This window comes from Gobio gobio, assembly GCF_949357685.1.
Source record: "Gobio gobio genome assembly, chromosome: 4".
Classification (NCBI taxonomy): domain Eukaryota; kingdom Metazoa; phylum Chordata; class Actinopteri; order Cypriniformes; family Gobionidae; genus Gobio; species Gobio gobio.
Window position 1 is genome coordinate 11061146 of NC_137100.1, and position 23204 is coordinate 11084349.

Sequence of the window (23204 nt, forward strand, 5' to 3'; positions counted from 1 at the left end):
ATTAGCCTTATGTTGTGTGAAGCATCTTCTCCTCCAAAAAGTGGGGTAAGATGAGCCAGACTGTATGTGTGAGCTTAGACAAAGAATGTAGTATGAATGTAGTGTATGAATCAGTTTTTCAGTTGGTTATGATGTACTTTTTTACAAGTTCTAAACTGATGAAGTTCTACAGAGGTACAGAAATCTTAAAGGTCCCGTTTTTCGTGTTTTTTTTTAAGCTTTGATTGTGTTTACAGTGTGCAATATAACGTGTTCATGTTTCATGTGTAAAAAAACAGTATTTTTCACACAATTTACTTATCTGTGTACCGCTGTTTTCACTGTCCTCAAAACGGCCTGAGAATTTCCTCGTTCTATGAAGTCCCTCCTTCAGAAATACGTAACGAGTTCTGATTGTGCCAGCAGTTCCCGTGTTGTGATTCGACAGCAGCTTAGCACACGTTACCCGGAAAGGTCACGCCTCTCACCATAACGGGGAGATGAACGCGCTCAAACTACAGCCCCTGAAGGCCAAACAAAGGTGATTTGACTCCGGGATGAAAATAACAGCGTCTGGACGACATGGCGACAAACGCAACCGAACCGAACCGAACGCAACACTTCCTCTTCTCCACGAGGGAGCAACAAGACCACGCCCCCTTTTTCGCGTATTCTTGTGGGCGGAGGTTAGTCGACAAACTGCTCTACTGACGTAATTAAAGCAGGATGTACATGGATGTAGTCCAAACCGGCCGTTCGCTGTAGGCTTTGAAAGGGAACTTCTGTCAAATAAAATATCTCGCTTGGCATTGAACTTTGAGCTTTATAATTTTACAGGTATTATTTATGCTCTAACAGCAACATTACACACTAACTAAAGTTTGAAAAATGGGATCACGAAGAACAGGACCTTTAAGGTATGTTGCATTTAAAAAGAATAAGTAAGTTTCAAGTAGAAATATTGTACAGATAAACCTATTTGACTAATCAAAATAAAAAAATAATGTGGCTCATCCTACCCTGGTCTGCCCTAACCATATTATGACTTTAATCCAATCCAATAAGAAATCCAAAACCACGATACTTAAAACCCACATGACGCATTCTCTTGAGGGTTCCGAACAACTTTTTTCCTGCAGTATATATAGTAGGGTAACAGAGGTTTGAGATGACCATAGATTTTCTCCTGACCATAGATTGCACAAAATCTCATCTCAGCACTTTTGATGAATGTCTATACTGTTTTTAATTTTGTCATTTCATCTGAATATCAACATTTGTGAGATGTAGTCTGCCAAAACAGTTTGAGGTTAACTGATCTAATTTTGTGTCCCTGAAAAATAGTGATCTATGAAATTGTATTATGTTGAATATCAAAGTTTTTTGTGTCTATTTGTTAATGAGGGATTTGTGGAGTAAAAGTTGTAGTTTTTATTTTGAAGTAATAAAATAAAATCTATATGTGGCATGTCGTTGCTAGTGATACTGCGTTTTTATTTTATAATTATTGTAATTATTGGGGTTATTTAATATTTACACGAATTAGATGTACATTTCAGACATCTTCAATTTCATTAACCTACGGGTTAATTGAGTGAAAACATTCAATTTGATTTCACAGTGTTTCTATTATGACACATCTTCAAAATTAAAAATGACTAAATTACTTTAAAATGTGGGCAATTAAATGTGTACATATTCATACAAGTTGTAGAATAATTTTTCCTTTCAGATGAATATCTTTTACTGGGATTTTGCTTTGTCTTTCATCGGTTATTAAATTATTCAACTAAATGGTCAAAATAAAAATTTAAATAGAATAGTTGATTTAGTATTTTATATTAATGACACCTTTTATTTCCTATAACACCCCATTGGCTGATGCATCATCATCCTGCACATGCTAAACTTATATCTAAATATGTTAAGAGTTTGAAAGTAAATCCACATTGTTCTTAAGGGGGGCATCTTCCCTCATGTCGCCATACATACATGTACTGTGAACAGAATGCAAATTTCCTGTATGCATAGATTACTTTCAGACCCTCCTTGAATATACAGCTCTCTGCTGACACTATGTGGTGTCTCAGAATTACTGCATGGGCCCAAAGATACAGCATGGAAATGACTAAGCAGTGAGTGTGAGTGCGAAGGGTAGAGAACATCATGTTTAGAATATTTAGATCAGTTTGTACCATGCAGCAGTCCAAACAGAGGACGGACGGAGAGCCCAGCAGACCAAACACCTCTCCACACAGCAGACACTGTGAAAGGCCATTTCCCACCGCAGACCTCCTCATGTTCTCCAGACGCTCCACTAGACGCCTGAAACACACACACACGCATCTTTATTTAAAAGGACATAACTGGTATATCTTTACATATCAACATAAGACGTACGCCTAATGTCACTGTGAAACCTTATGGTCTTTTAAGACTGATATCCCAATTAGTTGGGCTCCCAGAGACCCCAATGCTGAATGTTGTTTTTAAAATGAATAAATTAACTTATTTTCCCTTAAAAACAAACAAAAAAAACTAAAACAAAGTATAATGGTTTCCACAAAAGGTCACACTTTAGATTAGGGTCCAATTTCACCATTAAAGTATGCAAGTTTCACCACTAGAGGTCGCCGTTACGAAACAATAACAATAGGCGTAGCGAAATCATGGGAGTTGTCGTATTCACCTCCACAGTCGATGGAAAGCAAACCAACGGGACTCATGTTCATGAATGAGCTAATATATTAAAGGTCCTGTTCTTCGTGATCCCATTTTTCAAACTTTAGTTAGTGTGTAATGTTGCTGTTAGAGCATAAATAATACCTGTAAAGTTATAAAGCTCAAAGTTCAATGCCAAGCGAGATATTTTATTTAACAGAAGTTCCCTTTCAAAGCCTACAGCGAACGGCAGTTTGGACTACATCCCTGCACATCCTGCTCTAATGACATCAGTAGAACAGTTTGTTGACTAACCTCCGCCCACAAGAATATGCAAAAAAGGGGGCGTGGTCTTGTTGCTCTCCCACGTGGAGAAGAGGTTTGGTTGCGTTCGTAGAGTTTGTTTGTCGCCATGTTGTCGAGACGCTGTTATTTTCATCCCAGAGTCAAATCACATTTGTTTGGCCTTCAGGGCCTGTAATAATTTTAAGATTAAGAACACAAGAGGAAGAATCACAGAAAACTCTCTCCAGAGCGCAAACTACGTTTCACAACCAAACACACGTGAGATGTGACAAGTAAACAACGCGAGATCACACGTGCGTCAGACTGGAGTTCTCGCGCGAGAATGGAATTGTTATTAAAAAATGATAAACTGCAGAAAGTTTACGATCCAAATTGTCTGTGCGCTGATTTTCATTGAAAAAGAAAAAAGATTATGGTGGAGAAAATGGTAGGGGAGACACAGGGAGCAAGGATTGTGTGCTGCAAAGAGCAGAATTTATTTTGAAGTAAATCAATAATTGTGCAATGTGCTGCTGTTGCGGCTGGTCAAGCAAAAGTTTGTGCTTTGTTTCGGTTTAATATAATTGTAAATACATCTATTAAAATACTGATATTGTGATCTATAACTCCTCCCTAAACCTCCCACTGTCCTGTATCTTTGTAACGCAACTGCTCTGAGGCAGAAGGTTTAGGATCCAAATGCAGCTTTAATGAAAGGGTAATCCACAATCAAGGTCAAAAACAGGCAACAGGTCATACACAGGCAAGCAGTCCAAACCCGCAAACAAGGCAGGAGAGACAGGCAAAAGGGTAATCCACGGAACAGGCGAGTAATCCAAGACCAAAAGACATGAAACCGGGAAGAACGCTCAGAATTGCAGTGTTACACTAGACAAGACTTCGCAAAGAATGATTGAGATAACCAGGTTTATATAGGGTGAGGTAAACAGGGTAATGAGACACGGGTGCATGTAATCAAGGATGATGAGGAGCAGTGAGTTATGGGAAATGTAGTTTGTGATGGAGTGACAGTCCAGGGTTGAGTGCCCTCTGGTGGTGATAACGGGCACTCACACTTGGGAATTGTGACAATCTTGTTCTCTCATTGGCTGTAGGTCATTGCTGATGTCATTTTCTTTCAGAACTCTTTTCACACAGCAGGAGTTTGAATCGCCGACAGGCCCAGATATTTAGCATGCCAAATATCTCACGGGTGTCTCGCATCGTTGATAATTCACACTGTGTGACTGTCACTCACATGCACAAGCATCGATTTGCCTATGATTTCAGGCATTTTTCACGATTCCGCAAAAATCGGGCAGTGTGAACTCGGCATTAGCCATTTGACAATAGTGTTATCTCTGAGGTGTGGTAGAAACGTTACTCGCAGTACATCACGAAAATGAGAGATTCAAACAAGAAGACTAACCGCGTTGAGCTATACAACAACGGAAACCAGTGTGGATATGATGTCATTGACAGGCGACGCAATTACACTGGTAAAAATAGCTGATTTCTCTGCATTTAAATATTGTTGGAAACATTTGGGATAAGGTAAGTACACAAGTCAAAAAATATATAATCACATTGTTTTAGTGGTTTTTGGATATTTTAATCTAAAAAGCTTACATATTGTGCCTTTAACTAACTATTAACTATGAAAGTAAAATGCGCACAGCTCCATGGAGGTAGAAAAAGCCAGACGTGTGACAAGGCAGAATAAGGCATGAAGCAGCACAAATGTGATGCAGAAGGATAAAGTCTTACCCAATCCGGTGTTGCTCAATGAGCTCGAGCTGCTCAGCGCGGTGGATGACACTCATGATGAGATCCAGCTCGGTTTTCTCGATTGCCTGAGCTTTCCTCTGTCTCTCTGACTGAAATGTGTGGATGGACCAACCTGTATGTAACCTGGGTGGAATCCAGTCACAAACATGAGAAAAAACACAGAGAGAAATTAATGGTTTTAATAAATGCAAATATGGCACATTGAAAAGACTTGTCTATTTCAACACATTACATTGGGTGATTTGTCAAATGACATGCTGAAATGCAATTTGCACAACAGAATAAAAACAAAACAAACCCCTTACTTTGCCCTAAGCGCTAGTTGTCTGTCATTGGGACAGACCCACTGCTCATTCTCACTGCCAAACATTGTGTCTGTCATGTTTCACTGTTGAGCTGTAACAGAACAGAATGAAAAGTCAAAAATCATAAAATAATCAGGTATTTGATGTAAAGTATGAAACGGCAGGAGTAATAGGTTTGAGAATGTAATTGTCAAGATATATATAGGTGAATGAAATAGCATTCACCTTCACCGTCACAGCCGTTCATTAGATTTGACAGGTGTTGTCTGTTTGTTGTGATAGAGCTTACATCCAATTATGTAGAAGTGGAAGGACGCGGCTCAATTATTGGATTATTCGTCCCACAACACCTGCCAAATGACAGTTTCAGAGCCCAAACACGAAGACATATTGTGCTGTCTGTCGCATAAAAATTATTTACATAACATTTAATCAAGAAAATAAGTGCACTTTCTGTACATACAGTATGTGCTGTATGTGTACAGTACACACTTAATAATTGATGAATTACATGGAAGTTAAATGAGCGGTTGTACAACAGAAACAATCCAACAACAAAAAAACAAAGCAAAAAGTAAAAAAAAAAAAAAATAAATACTATAGAAACACAAAGCCACATTTACTTTGTTTAAAAATATTACTGAAATTAAATATATTCTGGGAAACACATACACATATATCTATATAAATGTAAATTTTATAATAAGAATTCATTTTATTAATATTATTATACTAATGTGTAAATTAAGAAATAAAAAAATAAATATATATTTGGGATAAACCTCACTATTTTTATAGGATAAGAAGCACTTTCCTGCTGAAACATGTAGACAAGATGACATTACTGAATTAATAAATACGAAAATAAAAAAGTATAATTTTTATAAATTACATAATATTCTTACAAATTCAAAAGTATTTTTTTATAGATAACGACAATAATAATAAACAATAATATAAACATTCATAAATTACCTTGACATTTGTATTTGTAAGAATATCATTGCATTACTTTATATAAACAATAGATTTAAATGTATAAATTGATATGCATTAATACATAACAATAAACATTCATAAAACATTACTTTGACATTTGTATTTGTAAAAATATTACATTACTTGATATAAATTATACATTTAAACGATTTATAAATTGATACAAAAATTGTATTGTAATTATTACTATTATTATTATTATTGTTATTATTATTAAGAGGCCTTAAATTACAGACAAATGATGGGTACATAATTTACTGTTGACAATACATTCATAAACTTTCTGCATCACCACCAATGTAATGTATTATGCATACATATGATGTTTTATTAAAGCTACACTATGTAACTTTTTCGTCCACTAGAGGTCGCCTGTTCAAAACAAAGGCGTAGTTTGATGACGCCACGTTTGAGCGCAGAATCTCGGGACATGTGGTCTTCACCTCACAGCCGGTGGGAAACAGTCAGGATAGGACTCGGGCAGAAATCATGTTCATGGATGCGATTATTAACATTACTGTAGTCTGAAGCAGAGCAGGACCGAGTGTTGTGGAGCTGAGCAAGGCCGCAGGAGCGATTGAAGAGCGGGACTGTTATTATGGCATAGTCGCCGGCGGGACTTTTATTATGACACGGTTGCCGGCGGCACTTCCTCTTCTCCAGTGCTGAGTGTGAGGTAACGCAGCTCTGTTTATCGTATTAGATATATCTGAGTGTGTTGAAAAGGAAGTTATGACGTTCGCTCGGCGGCTGCTATGACACTTGTTCACAATGCAGTGAGAGTAAAGTGTTTCACTGAATAAAACCGGAGACGGAGGGTGACGCAGATATGACGCAATCGACAGGCGACTCCCTCACACGCATAGCTCACACGTCCCGGCTCCTTGGTTAAAATAGCAATTTTCTCACGATTTACAAATAGTTGAAAACATTTGGGATATTATAAGTACTCAACTGAAAAAAATATATAACACTGGCCTAGTGATTTCTGGATGTTTTACTGCAAAAATCCTACATAGTTCACCTTTAAAGTCCGGGAGGAACAAGTTCAAACGATCTAGCCAATCATCATCATCATGTCATTCTAACCAGCTGTCAGCAATCAGCGATCAACATGTCTACCCAATCAGTGAAGTGAAGGACTATAAAAATACCCAGTCAACTCAATGTTCATTGACAGTTTTTCAGCATCCCTCCACCACCCCGTCTTCCTTACACTCACCTGGTTACTTTCCTAACCAGAGATACGGGGGGGGGAGTCCTCTGGGTTCGGGCCAAATACCGAGCTCTTATGCCTGGCTCACACTACAGGAGTTTTAGGCCGATTTATGCCCGATTTACCCCCTCCCGAGAATCTGAGAAAAATCTTGTCGAGGACCTCGATCGGTTCCGATGTTCGGCGCAGATTATCTGGTAATATGAGGCGTTCACAGATCGAATCTTGCACCTCCCGATCTGCTCGCAGACACATCGGGGCCGCCCCGATAATATCAAACATGTTTGATATCTAGGATTATAAATCGGGCGTAAAACTATGATTACGTCAGTACTTCCACAATAGCCAATGAGAGACAGGTCTACAAGGAGACGGGAGTGACGGAAGGTTTGAAGGAAGTTTTGAAAATGTCAACCGCGAAAGCAGCTGTACGGGTCCGGTGGACAACGGAGATGGAAGAACGGATGGTGGAGATGTGGCAACAGTATGAGTGTCTATTTAATGTCTCCTCAAAAGAATACCACAACCGGAGCGACAAAGAGAAGAGCTGGGGAGAGATCGCTTCAGATTTGAACGTACGTTACCGGGTGAGTATAAAAAGTTGCTAGCGCACTAGCTAGCAAATGTAAACATTAGATCTAGGTCAATTATCATCTGCTACATTCAGGTCTAACAAAAGATGAATTGCACAGTTTGTTTGAATAATATTACTAATATTTTATTATATTAATTCAGTTGAATTTAGAGAGGAAACACAGTGTGTCAGTGTCAGTGTATATTTTCAGTGGAGGAGGTGAAAACGAGCAACAACATTACGGACACAATACACCAAGCTTCTCAAACCTAAACCAAGTGGGAGTGGGGAGAAAGGGCTCACTCATAAGCTCCTGCCTCCTCAGGGTCCTGCAGAGCCTCAAAACTATTTCAGGTTGTTAGAAGATTTGGATGAATAGTTGCAGATAAAATATGCAGTACGATATACACAAAGTTCATCACACATGCACAAAACTTCATTAAAGGGATAGTTCACCCAAAAAATGAATATTCTGTCATTACTTACTCACCCTCATGTTGTTCCAAACCTGTTTATGACAAAATATTCATTTTTGGGTGAACTATCCCTTTAACACCTGAAATGTATGACTATGGCATTTGAGGTTACTGTAAGAGATGTGTAGTTCAAAGTGAAAGCTTTTGAAAGTTTTATGAATGAATGAATATTTTAAAATGTTGAGTTGGCAGTTTAATACTTTTGTATGTTGAAAATAATTGAATAAAGAACTGAAATGTGATCATGAATACTGTCTTTATTTTAATAATAGCAAATAGACATGCTGTGAGTTTAAATTATAATTTGTTTTGAAATAATTGCAATATTTAAATACCACAAAAATATAAATGATGTAATCTTCTAACTATGTACATTGCTGTGCTACACCTAGCTAACGCTTATATTTATTTTCTTTTGTTTTTATTGCTACAAAGAATAAGTATTAATACAGCAAGTTGCCGCGACACACTATCCATTTTGTTTACATGCGCTTCCCCGTGAGATTGCGTCACGTGAGGTGCTAAATCTGGCAAGATAATCTTAAGAATATCTTGTAGTGTGTGATGCGCCACTATTTTCAAATATTGTAGTGTGAGCATGTTTTAAGATTTGAGGGAAGAAAATCTGCAAAGATTCTCCTTAAGTGTGTGCTGCAACCAGATTTCAAAATCGGTTAGGATTTTAAAACTCCTGTAGTGTGAGCCAGGCATTAGCCCTCTCCTCGGACAGCACGCCAAATACTCATACTATTACACATACTATTTACTATCTGATTCTTTGTGAACTCGTGAAATAAGTTAAAGAATCTGCTAAAAAAACGAATTCCCTCTTATTCCCTCTCTCTAACACACACAGATACAATCTACACTTTATGGTTAACCAGGGCAGGTCTGTTTACTTTTCCACGAGGAGGAGAACGGCACTTTATTTGGCTCTGCTGCACAGGCCTCAGGCACAGATGACAACAGCTCCAACAAACTACTTTGTTTCACTAGCACACCTCACAGTCTAGCGTTTCCTCTCAAACCAACACCTGTAATTCCAGAAAAAGAAAACTTGATAGCTGCAAACCCTGGTATTTCCTTGAAGAGTACAGATATCAAACATTCCCTTTTCTTATTACAAACCTCGAGTAACACGTAGTAGAAATCGCAGACTGATATCCAGTAGGATATCAAAGAAAAATAAACATACACCTCAAACTATTACATTAACTACAGGTCTCTGACTCCGGACAAGGCGTCTTTTTTAAGACGTCAACATTCAGGCATCAATTCAAGTCCAATCCACTCAAATGCTGATAGAAAACAGGAACAGACAGCCAAGAAAGAGTGTTTACCTTACAAGAGGACAGACAAAGTGGCGTTACTGCGGGCCGTGTCTCAGCATAAGAAAGTGGGAGTAGAGGAAACAAGGCAGCAGAGGAGGAAACTACTGATTACACCGATCTCAGATCAGGTTCGCTGCCTCTCTACAATGGATCAAGTCACATGACCCAAGCACATTTCATCCAAAACATCCTGCTCCTCCACTGATTACAGTGATTGAATAAAGAAACAAAAGAGTGACAGTGATAAAGCCAAACGGAGACAGGCCACCAAGGTGCTAGAGGCTAAAGGCTTTACTATTGACCTGGCCTTTAAAATCAGTCAATATAAATCACAGTAATCTCATTCGCTTGGTCTGCTGCAGCATTCAATCATTTAGAATAGCATATTAAAGGACGACTACATTATAAAACTTGTCAGTGGTGATCATGCAATTAGGCCACATGGTAGATCAACATTTACAATCTTTACGAAAAGTAAAGTAGTAAGGCCCGATCCCAAATGGCACACTTCATATGCCCTTTCTGTCTTGTGGACTTACAATGGCTGCCGCGTGCGTATGTCCGTTAAGTCCACGAGACCGTAGGGTGTCCCATTTGTCATTTTAGATCTCAGAGGGGTGCTCGCGAGCGCCCCCCTTTGCGGTCTGTGCGCCCTCAATGTGCACTTTTGCCGGGCACGCACTGATGTGAACTCTGCAGCAGACTTCTTCCCGACAGTCAAAGCGGCGTTACGTCATGAAAGTGCGGACTCGTAGGAAGACCGCAGGGGTTTAGGGTGCTATTTGGGACAGGGCCTAACTACAGAGCCGAGTTAAGGCCTACTCAAAATTCTGAGTAAAGACGTATAAAAGGCAGACTTTGGCTGCATCCGATATCGCATACCTCCCTACTATATACACTGTGTTCCAAATTATTATGCAAGTGACATATCAGTAGGATTTCATTACAATAAACATTCAGAAAGTATTTTTAGATAACTGGTATTAGGGCTGGGACGGTATGGATTTTTTCTTACCGTGGTTGAAAAGCAAGAAATTCCGCGGTTCAGCAGTAAACCGCTTTAAACGGCTCCCGCTCGACTTTCGTGCACAGCCGCACACGCCAGCGCAGGCAATTGAACATAATAAGGAACATGTTTATTTTACATTTATTTTTTCACGTTTAGGACAGGAACAACTAGAACAGAAATGAAATGATATCTGAATAAAAAGTGCTGGCAAAACGAAATATAGACTAGGCTATGGTTTATATCCCAGTCTTTATATTTTTTGCTGAGAGAGCAGATCAGATCACGACAGAGAGATCTGAAGATGGAACAGCATAAACAAAGACAAACAAACACATTTTTATTTATCGGTATTGATCAGTAATATTTATTTGTTCATGTTTGTTTATTTCCCATATTTTTACTGTCAGATTACAGTTGTCGTCATCAAACAATAAACTAACGACTTTCGCGCACACACCAGCACATATAATATAATATATTATTTTTATTTTACATATTTTTACAAATTCAGGCTATTAATTTACATTTACAATTTACATCTTGTGTGTGCTTTTGTCTCAGTGGTTAATGAAGACTATTTAACGAAGGCCACTCTATTTCATGAATAAATCATAGCCGGCAGGTGTGAATAACTTAAGAAATCACTAAGATTAAACATGTCAAGTAATTATATGTCCAGCCTGCCTGCCAAGAGCATGAAAGATACATCCACAAACTTAATTTGGTCAATTTAAAAACATGTCCCTTCATTCTCCCAGCGTCAAATTGGTGTAACAACCCCACCCAGTGGCCAGAGGTGTCTTACCCGGACATTTACTCCTCATCGAGTCACCAGCTAAGCCAGTGAATGATTTTACTTTGTTTTTGAATCATGAAATTACGGATGATGCTATCGAAAGCTAAGTCAGTATGGCTGGACAGAAAAGTGCTCTCAGTACTCTAAAGACATAATATATACATTTAAAGATGTTTACTTTCAAAAACAAAGTAAATCATTCACTTGTTACACCAATTTGACACCAGGAGAATGAAGGGACGTTTTTAAATTGACCAAATTAAGTTTGTGGATTTATCTTTCACGCTCTTGGCAGGCAGGCTGGACATATAATTACTTGACATGTTTAATCTTAGTTTAATCGCTTTTTAATCTTTCTTAAGTTATTCACGCCTGCCGGCTGTGTACGGACGTTGTTTTGTGCCACTATTTTGTATTGAAGTCTATGGGAAGTCTAGTTTATTTTCCCCTAAAAAGGGGCTGTGACGAAATTGACAGAATTCCCGGATGTGCCGGTAGTATGTATCGTTCAAATAGTCCATGTGACTCCAGTGGTTCAACCTTAAATTTTATAAAGTGACGAGAATACTTTTTGTGTGCAAAAAAACCCCAAATAATGACTTTATTCAACGATTTCTTCTCATCTGTGCCTGTCAACTTACGCTATTGATAAAGTGCAGCGCTTCCGAGTTCTCCAGCAGAATGGCGGCTCACCATTGGCTAGCTCCTGCGCATGCGTCATGTTGCTCACGTGAACAGCATCTGTCAATGGTAAGCCTGCGTTCTGACGTGAAAGCACTGCACTGTATTTACTATGTCCACAGTGTAGACTGGCACAGACGAGAAGAAATTGTTGAATAAAGTCGTTATTTTGCACAAAAAGTATTCTCAACGCTTCATAAAATTAAGGTTGAACCACTGTAGTCACATGGACTATTTGAACAATGTCTTGCCTACCTTTCTGGTCAATAAATTGAAGGGGCCAGAAAGCTCTCTGATTTCATCAAAAATATCCTAATTTGTGTTCTGAAGATGAACTAAAGTCTTACGGGTAAGGAACGACATGAGGGCGAGTAATTAATGACAGAATTTTCAATTTAGGGTGAACTATCCCTTTAAGGCTGCTCTGGGCCTGCTCAAAATTCTGTGTAAAGAAATACACAATAAAGCATAAAAGCCAGACTAAATTATGACCACCGCTCTAATAACAACATGCAGTTAAAATTTGTTTGTAAATGCATTTATGCCACCTCTGAGCAGCATTAAACAGTCTGTGTAAAGACACCTAAATGACACGCTTCTGTGCTGCCTCTGCAGTGTGTAAAGATCACATAAAAATACCTGTCTCTCAGATGAACTCTATAACTTTGGTTTTACTAGGTCAATAAAATTAAGCTAATAAAATTGTCTATTTGCACACTCAGCCACTCTAGTAAATGTATGAATGTCACTGCCAGATAAATAAAAAATAAAAACGAGCACAACTTTCTAGTGACCATCGCAGTTATTGCGGTGAACTATCTGTGTGAACGTGAAATGACTAAGTTACCAAAATAGACTAAAATCACCTTGAGAGCAGATGGTTAGAAACGGATGGTTTCTCTCAGAAAAGAAAGTGAAGTTTAGAGAAAATTTCTAGCATCATTTGTTTGGTCTCACGTGGTTTAATGTCGTGTTATCTAATGTAATCCTGAACATCTTCTTTAAAATATATGGAAAACCATGAATTTCACAATGTCATATTGATTTTGTTAAAAAAACAACTGTTTTATTCCCAACCAAAAAACATAAAGGGTACCAAACAGATGGTCTAAACACAACAAGTGCACAACACAACAAACCTTACCTTTGAGGCGTTACTTGCAGGTAGAAGTTACTTATGTTCTTCACAAATGCTGTTCAGCTGTCAGACACAAACCCCCATTGGCAGGGTCCAAAGTTGTACGAACCTAAAAAGGCTGCAGGTGTCACAGAGAACACAATAATCCCATGGATAATAGTGTGAAGAGGTGTTTGCCAAGAGGTTTGTCGGCCACTGTGGACGAGAGCCACGCAGTACAGTTTATCTCCTACTCTGTAAAAAAAAAAGAAAAAAAAAAGAGTATGAGTGTGAGGAAAATCTGAGGTCACACCTTTCTACCACAGCAGATGCTGGAGAACTGACCAGACCACGTGCTCCCTCCCGGGCGAACGCGCGCACATATACGCGGCGCGTGCGAGTTTCCAAGGAGAAAGAAAGAGGAAGTACGGTGGGTGAACTGTTGGCTTTTTATTTATCAGAGCGCCAGATATGTTAATATTACTCAAAAATCTTTTAGCAGATTGAAGGTCATTAAAAGCATTAAAGTCAACCTCAAAAGTCAAAGTGCGTTTATTGTAATTTTTCTCCTTCGTGGTATAACGGGAAACGAAATACACCAGGTAAACGCCAGGTGCCGCCCGATATAGAACATGTCTGTGACACAGTAACAATATACAAATACTTAAGAATTTTAAAGCATGAATTTAAATTAACTTTCTAAGTCACAAACAATCCTAGAGAAAGAATTAAACAGAAACACTGGAACCCCTGGGCATCTGTGAATTGCTACCTGCCAAGAGGTCAGTGTCTCTCCTGGGTATCTTAGCAACAGGAGCTTGTGGGGGGGGAAAGCACAGACACACAGTAGGAGGAAAAACACACTTGGGCCACCAATACAATTAGGTATCCCTGAGGTATTCAAAAAAAAAGATGTACTGACAGGTGTATTTTTCTGCCTGTAGCCAGTTTGTGTGGGAGTTCAACTGCATTCTCTTTAAACAACACAGATGAAAAGTGACAGTGTGCTTCTTCTGAGGTAGGACCACTGTTCTGATATATTTGTTAAAACTATTGAGTGTGAGTGAATACATTTCTGGATATGTTAAATATAATATAAACTATACAGTATTGTACATTTTAAACACATACATTTTAATATATAAAAGTAACTGTAAATATATTGGTTGTTGCAAGGTTCAATAGTCTGTTTAAAAGGTCCTCTTTAAGTAAGACGTCTGCCATATTGAAAAAAGCCAATCTGTGAACTCTTCAAACGTAGTTAGATGCATGTATGAATATCTATAGGTGTGTCCCAATTCAGAGACTGCATCCTTCGAAAGGTCACACAGTCTGGTGTAAATGGTACAGTCTAGCCTACAAAGGATTGTTCTTGTTGCCTAGTAGGCTTGTGTGACAGCTGCCGTTGATGAGTGCCTGTAACGTTTGCACTGGATTTTTTGGAAAGTTATATTAAACTGTCTGAAAACAAAACAGGGTCACAAACAAACCCTGGTCCATGCAGGGTTCCCGCGGGGTCTTAAAAAGTCTTAAAATGTCTAAAATTAATTTTTTTTAATTTAAGGCCTTAAAACGTCTTAAAAACGGCCAGATTTTCACCCGAGGTCTTAAATTTAATTTAGTTAGGTCTTAAAAAAAGTGTTATCCTCGTTCATTTCCAGAAATGCTGGCTGCAGAAAGTTATTAACGTTACACTGTAGCAAAAAAGTATTGAGAATGAGGAGATACGTCACGGTCGTGGGCGGAGTCTGAGCCCTACACCATTCTGGGATCCCACGCTATCGGTTGCCAGTGGTAACATTGTAAGAGCGATACAGAGATCAGAGCAGGAAAGACAGCTCGAGGAATTATCATCGCGGCGTTTAAGCGGAGAAATTACGAAAAAACTTAGAAGAAATGGAGAAGAAGAGGTCTCTTACAGGGAGAAACTTACTACCAGCGCCAAGCTGAGGTATTTAGAGAAGCTGATATCAAAAACGTTGACCCATACGAGCTGCCACGGCAGAACACCGAACTCTTTACAACCTTGCACTGAAATGTTTCTATAAATATATTTCCTGTGCATTCTGAATAATAAATATATCTCTCCACTATCCTGCAGCAGTCGAGTGCTCGTCATCATTAGCAGTGTTTTTCTCTTACTGATCATATTTTATACCTGTTGAGTTTATATTTTTAAATTAATTTGACTAAAAATTTAAATGATCGTTTGTGTGCGCTGGTACTTTTATTCCAGCCTTCTTAAGTAGAATGAATGCTCGGTACGTGCCTTAAATGGATGTAACGTTAACAATGTTAAAGATTGAATTAATCTTAAACAGTATGCACACATAGAGGAAAATGACAGTGAACTAGGCCTACCTTGAATATTAATTAAGCGTTTTGGGCATAAACATGTTTATAGCATACAGTAAAATGACTGACAATGAAAAATGACAGAATAGAGATCAACATGTTTAATACAAATAAATAAAGGTTCGTATTGATCAAGTGTCTCACACTTCAGCATCGCGCTCACTAGACCATGTCTGACACCCTGTGGTGAAATAATGGCGTACGTTTACCAGCCACTGCTTTCTCAGATCGGCTTGGGTGGATTAAAACTTCATGTTCAGTTGAGTTTGGAAAACTATGTACATAGTAATCATCAGAATATCTCTTCTCCAGTCTCTGTCCGAATCCATTACCTGGCGGGCAGACCCCCAAAATGGCGGAAGGGGGCGGGGCGCTGTCTCGTGACGACATCTCCTCATTCTCAATCGAATGGCGAAAGCGGAGCTCTATCGTTCGGTGTGTTGTAACTAGTAGTTCTCTCTGGGGGTGTTGGTACACGTACTCGGTGATAAAACTACAAATCCCGTGATAAGTGCAATTACCTGCCCGCAAAATACGTCTACATTTAATAACGTTGTATTTTTCTGGACAGAAAGAGGCAGACATGCATTGTTTTATATTATTCTAAACAGTGATAAAGTCTGCACTCAATCCGCACGGCATACCTTATTATTATGACAATAGTGAAGGCTTGAAGAACTCAAATACACCATAGCTTGATGCAGTCGAGTTCGTCTTCGTTTCATCAGTCAAAGCGTTTCTATCTTCAGTTTATCCTACATCGCTAGCTTCACATTAGGGCTAAGGATTACTTCTCTGAGGGAAATGTGGAGTTTCTGCTCGAGGGCGCCCTCTGGCTTCCAGTATGAATGAAAGTTTGGGTAACAAATATGAAAAATAATACTTCTCTCTAAATAAATGTATATGACAACCCATATGTTTTTCTCTAATGTACAATTTTCCCCCCACAGTGGATGCATAAGAGGCTCATATTGCATATTAAATACATAGACTTTAAGAAATTTATATCACAGATAAAAAGCACAGAATTTCTTGATTTTTTTATTTTATTTTTTTACAATAAATCTTTAGACCTTTCTAATGATTTTTAGTCATAGGCTGTCTGCATATTAACAGGTAACCCAGCAGGTTTTTTTTTGTAAAAATTTTTCTTAAAAATATAAATGTTATTTTATTAGTATTATTGTTATATTGTTATATTTATTCTTAAATACTCTATTTTTATTTTTTTAATAATTAAAATATTATTGTAATAGTAATATTTCTAATTTTGTTAAATATTTGTATTTATTGAATATAATCATTATTATTAGTCTCGTTAATATATAAACATTAATATATAAAATGTTATATGCATACACTTTACACTTTTAAAAAAAAAATTGCATTTTAACCAGAATAATCGCAATTAGATATCTTCCCCAAATCGTGCATCCCTAGTTTATCCTATCTCCCTAGAGCATCCCCTGTTCAATCTCTATTAGTCTATTAATATGCTGTTTTGTAATCTATTCTATTTGAGGGCGAGTTTGTTTTAGCCTATTTTCATTTTGGGCCTAAGGTTTTGGGCATTTGGCACGTTGTTGGCTGTGGAGGGTTACTAATGTCATTGCTTTTTTTAATTATTTCTTTGATTTAAATAATTTTGGTAATTCGACGTATAGGTCTTAAATTTCAATCTTTATGGTCTTAAAATGTCTTAAAAAGGTCTTAAATTTGACTTTCTGAAACCTGCAAGAACCCTGTGATTGGCTGAGCTCCGCTACAACGGTGTTGAAGAAGTAATGCAAGGTCATGGGTTCGATTCCCAGGGAAAGCAAGAATTGACTAAATGTGAAATGTGTACATTGAATGCAATGTAGTCGCTTTGGATAAAAGCGTCTGCCAAATGCATAAATGTAAATGTAATGCAGCCTTGTCATACACCTGGGGCCTGTTTCAGAAAGGAGGTTCAACCAACTCTGAGTTTAAACCTGAACTCTGAGATGGGAAACTCTGAGTTTTGGGTTTCAGAACAGCTGAATTGAGGTAGTTTAATCAACTCTGAGTAGACTGACTCTGAGTTAAGCTCATGCACTCCAACTATGAAAAGCCACGATCAATGGAGCTCCGAAATTACGATTCACCATGGCAACAGCACCCAACAAAAAGATGTTTGCATACTTCCGGGTCAATACACAAGTTTAATTCTTAATTATTTTAATTAAGTTTAATTTTCATGGTATCCAAAAGGCAAACAAAGAATGTGGCAGCAGCTAAAAATGAAAAAAAAAAAAAAAAAAAAAACATAATTCAATCAGGAAAAGCTTTAAGCATAAAATGTTCATGGGTGTAGGTTTAATGACTTTACAAACATTTGACATATTAAATAAATATCATTCAGAGTCCAATGTGCAGCAGCTTTTCCCACATAGACCCTTTTCACAGACTGTGACGACGTGTTTTAATGGTCATCAATATCATAAATCCTGAAACGTGTTTTGTATTTTTTTTTTATGTATGTACATTTATAACACTGATACTTTGTATTGAAGGGTCAAGGGTCAAGCCAAACATCACTTGTCTCTTCATCAGACACATATCCTTCAAGAATGATATTAAATATTAAATATTTAATCAATATTAAAATAAGAATGAATGATAATCAATGTTATAACAGTGTCCTACATTTGATAAATCAGTTCTCTATATTCAAGGAGTGATTTTGGATATTGTAGTGTTTTAGTTGCTCTGTGCTTTTGAATCCAGCTCTGATGTCTGTGTCAAGATGTGCTGACAGGCAAATGTCCTTGGTGTTTGAAGTGAGAAGAGCTCAGCATGTGTTAACTGTATGTCTTCCTAAAGCGACCCCCGGGGTCATCTATGTTACAGCTATGTGACTCTTTTGGGGACTCAAAATGTAACAGAAATGTACCTCTCTGATATACTTTTTCTTTCTTTATAGAATAGAATAAAGTCACTTCTGTACTAAATGTAGTATCAGTATGCTTTGGAGAAGTGCTTTGTTGATAGTTAGTTAAGATGTCCCGACCTTGATGGAGACTGTTTTTCTGGGAAACTTTGTGTGTGCGTCTCATGATTCTGTGCAGATCCAGTATTGGAGATGGTCCGTTCTGCAGACGATTCCAGACTTTGAGGCGTCTTTTCTGTGACCTCCGAGGTCATTGAGGATTAATCTGGGCCTGGGCGACATCAAGTCTACGCATTTTTAGAGATATATGCTCCTATCTGTCTACGTGTGGAAAGTTGCTTACAATGCATGTTGTTAGAACCAATCAGAATCATTCCACATGGCAATAATGACGTGTCTAGACCTTGAAAACAGTATAACTGTTCAGAAAATTGTATGTACGTTAGACGGAGGCGGGGAGACTGTTAGAGGGAGCGCGGCCTACGAACTCCTCTTGAAGCTGGCTTCTGCTGATGAAACTGCAAACTATTCTTCAGTAAATTTTCTTTAATTAATCTGACTCCTGACTCCTGGTCTTCATTTTTCACTACTGGTCCTGGGTCCAAAGCTGTTACCCCAACAGTTTATGGTGGAGATTTGGCGAGCAATCATTCCTTGGTACACCTCTGGCAAACAAGTAGATAAGGTAGTATATTTTTATTATTAGACTTGTCTGACTGGAAGAGACTGGGTTAGGGGAACGGGAGAGCTTTATTTCAATGGGAAATAGGGAATAATTATACTAAGGATTGTGTTTCGGCTACTCTGAGTAAGTCGAGAGCTTTTTGAGAAACACACAAGGGGTATAAGAAGTCGCTCCAGTAGGCCAGTAATTTGGAAACGGGGTGCAACGTAGGCATGCTTAAAGGGGAGAGAGCTGATTAAGGGCTAAGGTAAGGAGACCACTCCTAAAAGGGGCATGCGGCACTGGACAAAGGGGGCCAGTGCATCACCGCAAACCTTCTCCGTCTCTTCCAACTCAGATAGGGGATCCCCGAATTTAGGACAATAGACAGTTAGGGATTAAGTTATTAGTTAAACAAAATAAAAATAGATTCAGGGTTGTTTGCCAGGGATGCATCAGGAACGATCCCGAGTAAAATGTAAGGTATGACCCAAATTGGAATGGACCAGTAAGTGACTTTTTCGTATAAGTGTACTTTGCAGTTTCATCACGCAGAAGCCACAGCTGTGTTGGTTAAAGATCGCCGCCTCCATCTCTGCTGGTATAATTTCAGGTGAGTATGAACTTTGACTAAAAGGATGGCTAAAAATTTGAGTGATATGATCAGTCCAGAAAAAGATTTTGAGACGAAAGACAGCAAACGCTGTAAGCAGCGCTGCTCTGAAGCCCTGACGTCAAAGAAATTTGAAAGAATTATCAAGTAAATGGGCAGCAAAGGTTTTAATTCTAATTTGAAAAGTTAATCAGAAACTTGACTTGCTAAAAGCTAAAAGACTGGAAAAAATGTTTGATTCCTAACTGTTTGTGAGATAAATTGGCAGAAATCACTGAAAATGATGTAGGATTTTGTTTGTGTAGTCTGAGTAAAAGGACTTGAAGTTGTTTTTGAAAAGAAAAAGGAAAAAGCAGATATAGTCACGGACACGGAGGGATTTTAAACAGAGGTACACAGATTGAAAATAAGGAAATAAGTAATAAGTTCAATAAATTGAAGTCTTAAGGAATTCCTTTTAAAGGAAAGATCCATGATCATTTTTATGAGGTTAAAAATTAATGGCAGTAACTATATAATTAGAGACATAGAGGGTTTAAATGATAAAAATGTTAAAATGATTCGTGAAAAATTCTGATAAAGTTTATTTGACTGGATGTTGGTAAAAACACCGTAGGAGAATGGGTGTTAAAAGCTAAAAACCCTAGAAGCTGATGTTTTGGTTTCAAAAGATAAGCTCATGCTGAGCTGTAATAAAACAATTCGCTTATCTGAATCTGGCCCACCATGTCATTTCTGGTGCTGTGGCTAAAATTGGAAGAGTAACTCAGACTCAATTTAGATGTTTGAAGTTAAATTTATTGTTTGGGCAAAAGACAAATATAAAATTATGGTTATTTGGAACCGTCAATTCTGGCAAAAGATAGAGTTAAAAGGAAAATATCTGTCGCTTATTTGAAAACAATTTTAATTTCTAGCCAGGTCTTACGCTGAGATAGTGTGAAGTCTGACGTTTATTGGAAGATAAATGTGATCTCTAGCCAAGTCTTATGCTGTGCTAGAGTGACAAGTTAAAAGTTTATGAAAATGCAGTACCAGTCCTGAATGCATAGAAGTCTCTCTCTATTTCAAAACCAGCTCAAGGCTGATATCTGAGCCTGTGCCACAGATGATAGAAGATATTGATAAGTAAAAGCACATGGCATCACTTGAAAATAATAAGACATGTTTTAGGGAAAACAGTGTTTAAAAAGGTATGAGATGAATTTCACATTGAAGTTAAAGTCTTAGAAGACTGTTAAAAAGGTTAGAGAGAGAGAGAGAGAGAGAGAGAGAGAGAGAGAGAGACTGCTTGTGGAAGCAGGGATGGTGCAATTTGTTATCGCCCTGCTAAAGCTGAAACAAAACAAAGAAAATGATATCCGAACCAAAACAATCCAGCTGACTTTTGTAGAGACAAATTAATAATGAGCAGATGCAAAAAATGAGTTTGAATAATAATTTGAGTAAACACTAAAAGTAAAATTTGCGGATGAGCAATTAATGTTTAATGTGTGTGTGGGTGTGACTGCACTTTATGTTGTATGTGTTCCTAGAACTGTTCTGTCCTAATTGGGTGTCATTAACCTCTGGAATGAGTATTTGACCATTACAGATGGGTTAAGGTAAACGACAACCTTTAGAGAAACTGATAATTTTGAAGGAATCTGGTGAAAAGATGATCCAGAACACGGGACGAGCTTTAAATGGATTGTTATCCAGCTCTGTCTGTTATAACGACTTTTGTCATTTATGATGTTGATTTGAATTACTCTCTGGATTAGTTAAAGTGGAATTGTAAAGTTAAAGATTGCCGTCCATCATGGGTTAAAACCTTTGTCTAAATTCAACTGGGCTTAAATTTAAATAATGTCAATTGATTAAAAATGGTAGGCGTAAATGTTATAGACTTGACGGCAGAGACAAAGTGACAAATTGGCTGAAGTCACTATCTAAATTATCCAGAGACCCCCTCAAAATTCTGAAAGGCCGGAGGGCGACCAAAGAGATAACTTCTAAAAATGAAAAGTTTTATTTTTACTTTATTTTAATTTTTTTTTTTATTTTTTATTTTTTATGATACTTTGATTTATATAGAGAACCACAATTAATGTTAAAGAAGCAAGTGACTTTAAGTCTTTCTGTGTGACTGGGATTGAGATAAGAGGAATATAATATTTTGGTTTCTGCAGAGGAGTAGAGATAAGTAACAATAATGATCATATTGTGTGGCATCTGCAGATTGATAGAACAATAATGAGAAATAGCCCAAAGATTAATGTTGTGAAATAGAATTTAGGAACACCCGTAAAGTTAAATAGAAAAACAGTTTTAAGAAAATTGATGATGACTTATAGTCCAAATTTAAAGTAATATGGGAAATTATGAAATCTGTAAGTTCTTTGTAAAGTTATGACACGTTTGGGTGTAAGTGGCAAGATAAGGCTAGTGAGGATTTGATGAAGTATCACTGCCAAGTGACATGAATTAAGAGGTTTAAGATTTTGGTCATTTGGAGCTTACACCTGAAGAGTTTTAATGAACAAGACATTGAGAATAAAAGAAAATTAAAAAAGGGTACTTTAGAGAAAACCCTGATGAATGATCTTGAATGTTTTACTAATAACATGGTGATTAATAATTTGGTATTTGGTATGATAAAGATGAGTGAACAAACTTATTGAATGGAATACGAATTGATAATTAAGTAATTTTGATGAAAAGGTTTTAACATTAACTATTTTCTTTTTATGGATAAGTTCATCAACAGTTGTGTGGGCTATGAGGGGAGAAAATGAGTCTGTTGGGAAAAGTAAATTTAGCAAAAGGGTTCTTGAGTAAAAATTAGGAACAAGTTTATGTTTTAAGTGGAAATAATGAGATGGATGATGTGAATGTTTTATTTTATTTTCTATTCTTTTGAGGTGGGGCATGCTATATGAGACTGAATGCAATTGGATGGACTATTATGTGGTTTATTTTTATTTATTTACTTTTTATTTTTTATTTCAGGCCACTATTGAGTTTTATACCTGAAAAGATCTGTTTTGAAAAAGTAATTACAATCCTATTTTTAATTAGAAATTAGGAACCAGCCTAAATTGGTAGACCATTAATACCCCCACTTTGGCCTCAGGAGAAACTTAAAGGGTGGGTTCTAGAATCCACTGCCTCTCCAATATAATTGTATATATATATCTTAATTAAATTTATAATCAAAGACTTAGTCAATATTTATCTTTCTATATTATTATCATGAATTGAATTATCCTCCCTAGGTATGATTTTGTTTCTTCCTTTATATTTTCTAAAGTGTGTATTTGCTCTCTGAGTGGTGACTGAGGGTCTGTCCTAGGCGTGTGTGATGTCTGACGAGAACACTCGTATCAGGAAAACTGTGTGATCAGGAACTATTATTAACCTGTCTCCATGTTTTTACTCATTTGAAAGCAGACCCGGGGCTCT

The 23204-nt window shown here is 37.5% G+C and overlaps 1 protein-coding gene across 3 annotated transcripts in view; it reads right to left on the reverse strand.

Moving 5' to 3' along the window:
* Positions 1-9677, reverse strand: part of doc2b (double C2-like domains, beta) — a 394892-nt gene extending 385215 nt beyond the window's left edge. For 2 of the 3 annotated variants that reach the window (XM_079815985.1, XM_079815984.1), the window contains exons 1-4: positions 9624-9666; positions 5019-5109; positions 4693-4836; positions 2175-2304 (exon numbers count right to left, since the gene is read on the reverse strand). In XM_079815985.1, the coding sequence (XP_079672111.1) occupies positions 2175-2304; positions 4693-4836; positions 5019-5095 (351 nt within the window). In that variant the 5' untranslated portion in view covers positions 5096-5109; positions 9624-9666. Of the gene's footprint in view, positions 1-2174; positions 2305-4692; positions 4837-5018; positions 5110-9623 lie in introns of all 3 variants that reach the window. The other variant, XM_079815983.1, reaches the window with a different exon arrangement.
* Positions 9678-23204: the final 13527 nt, after the last annotated feature.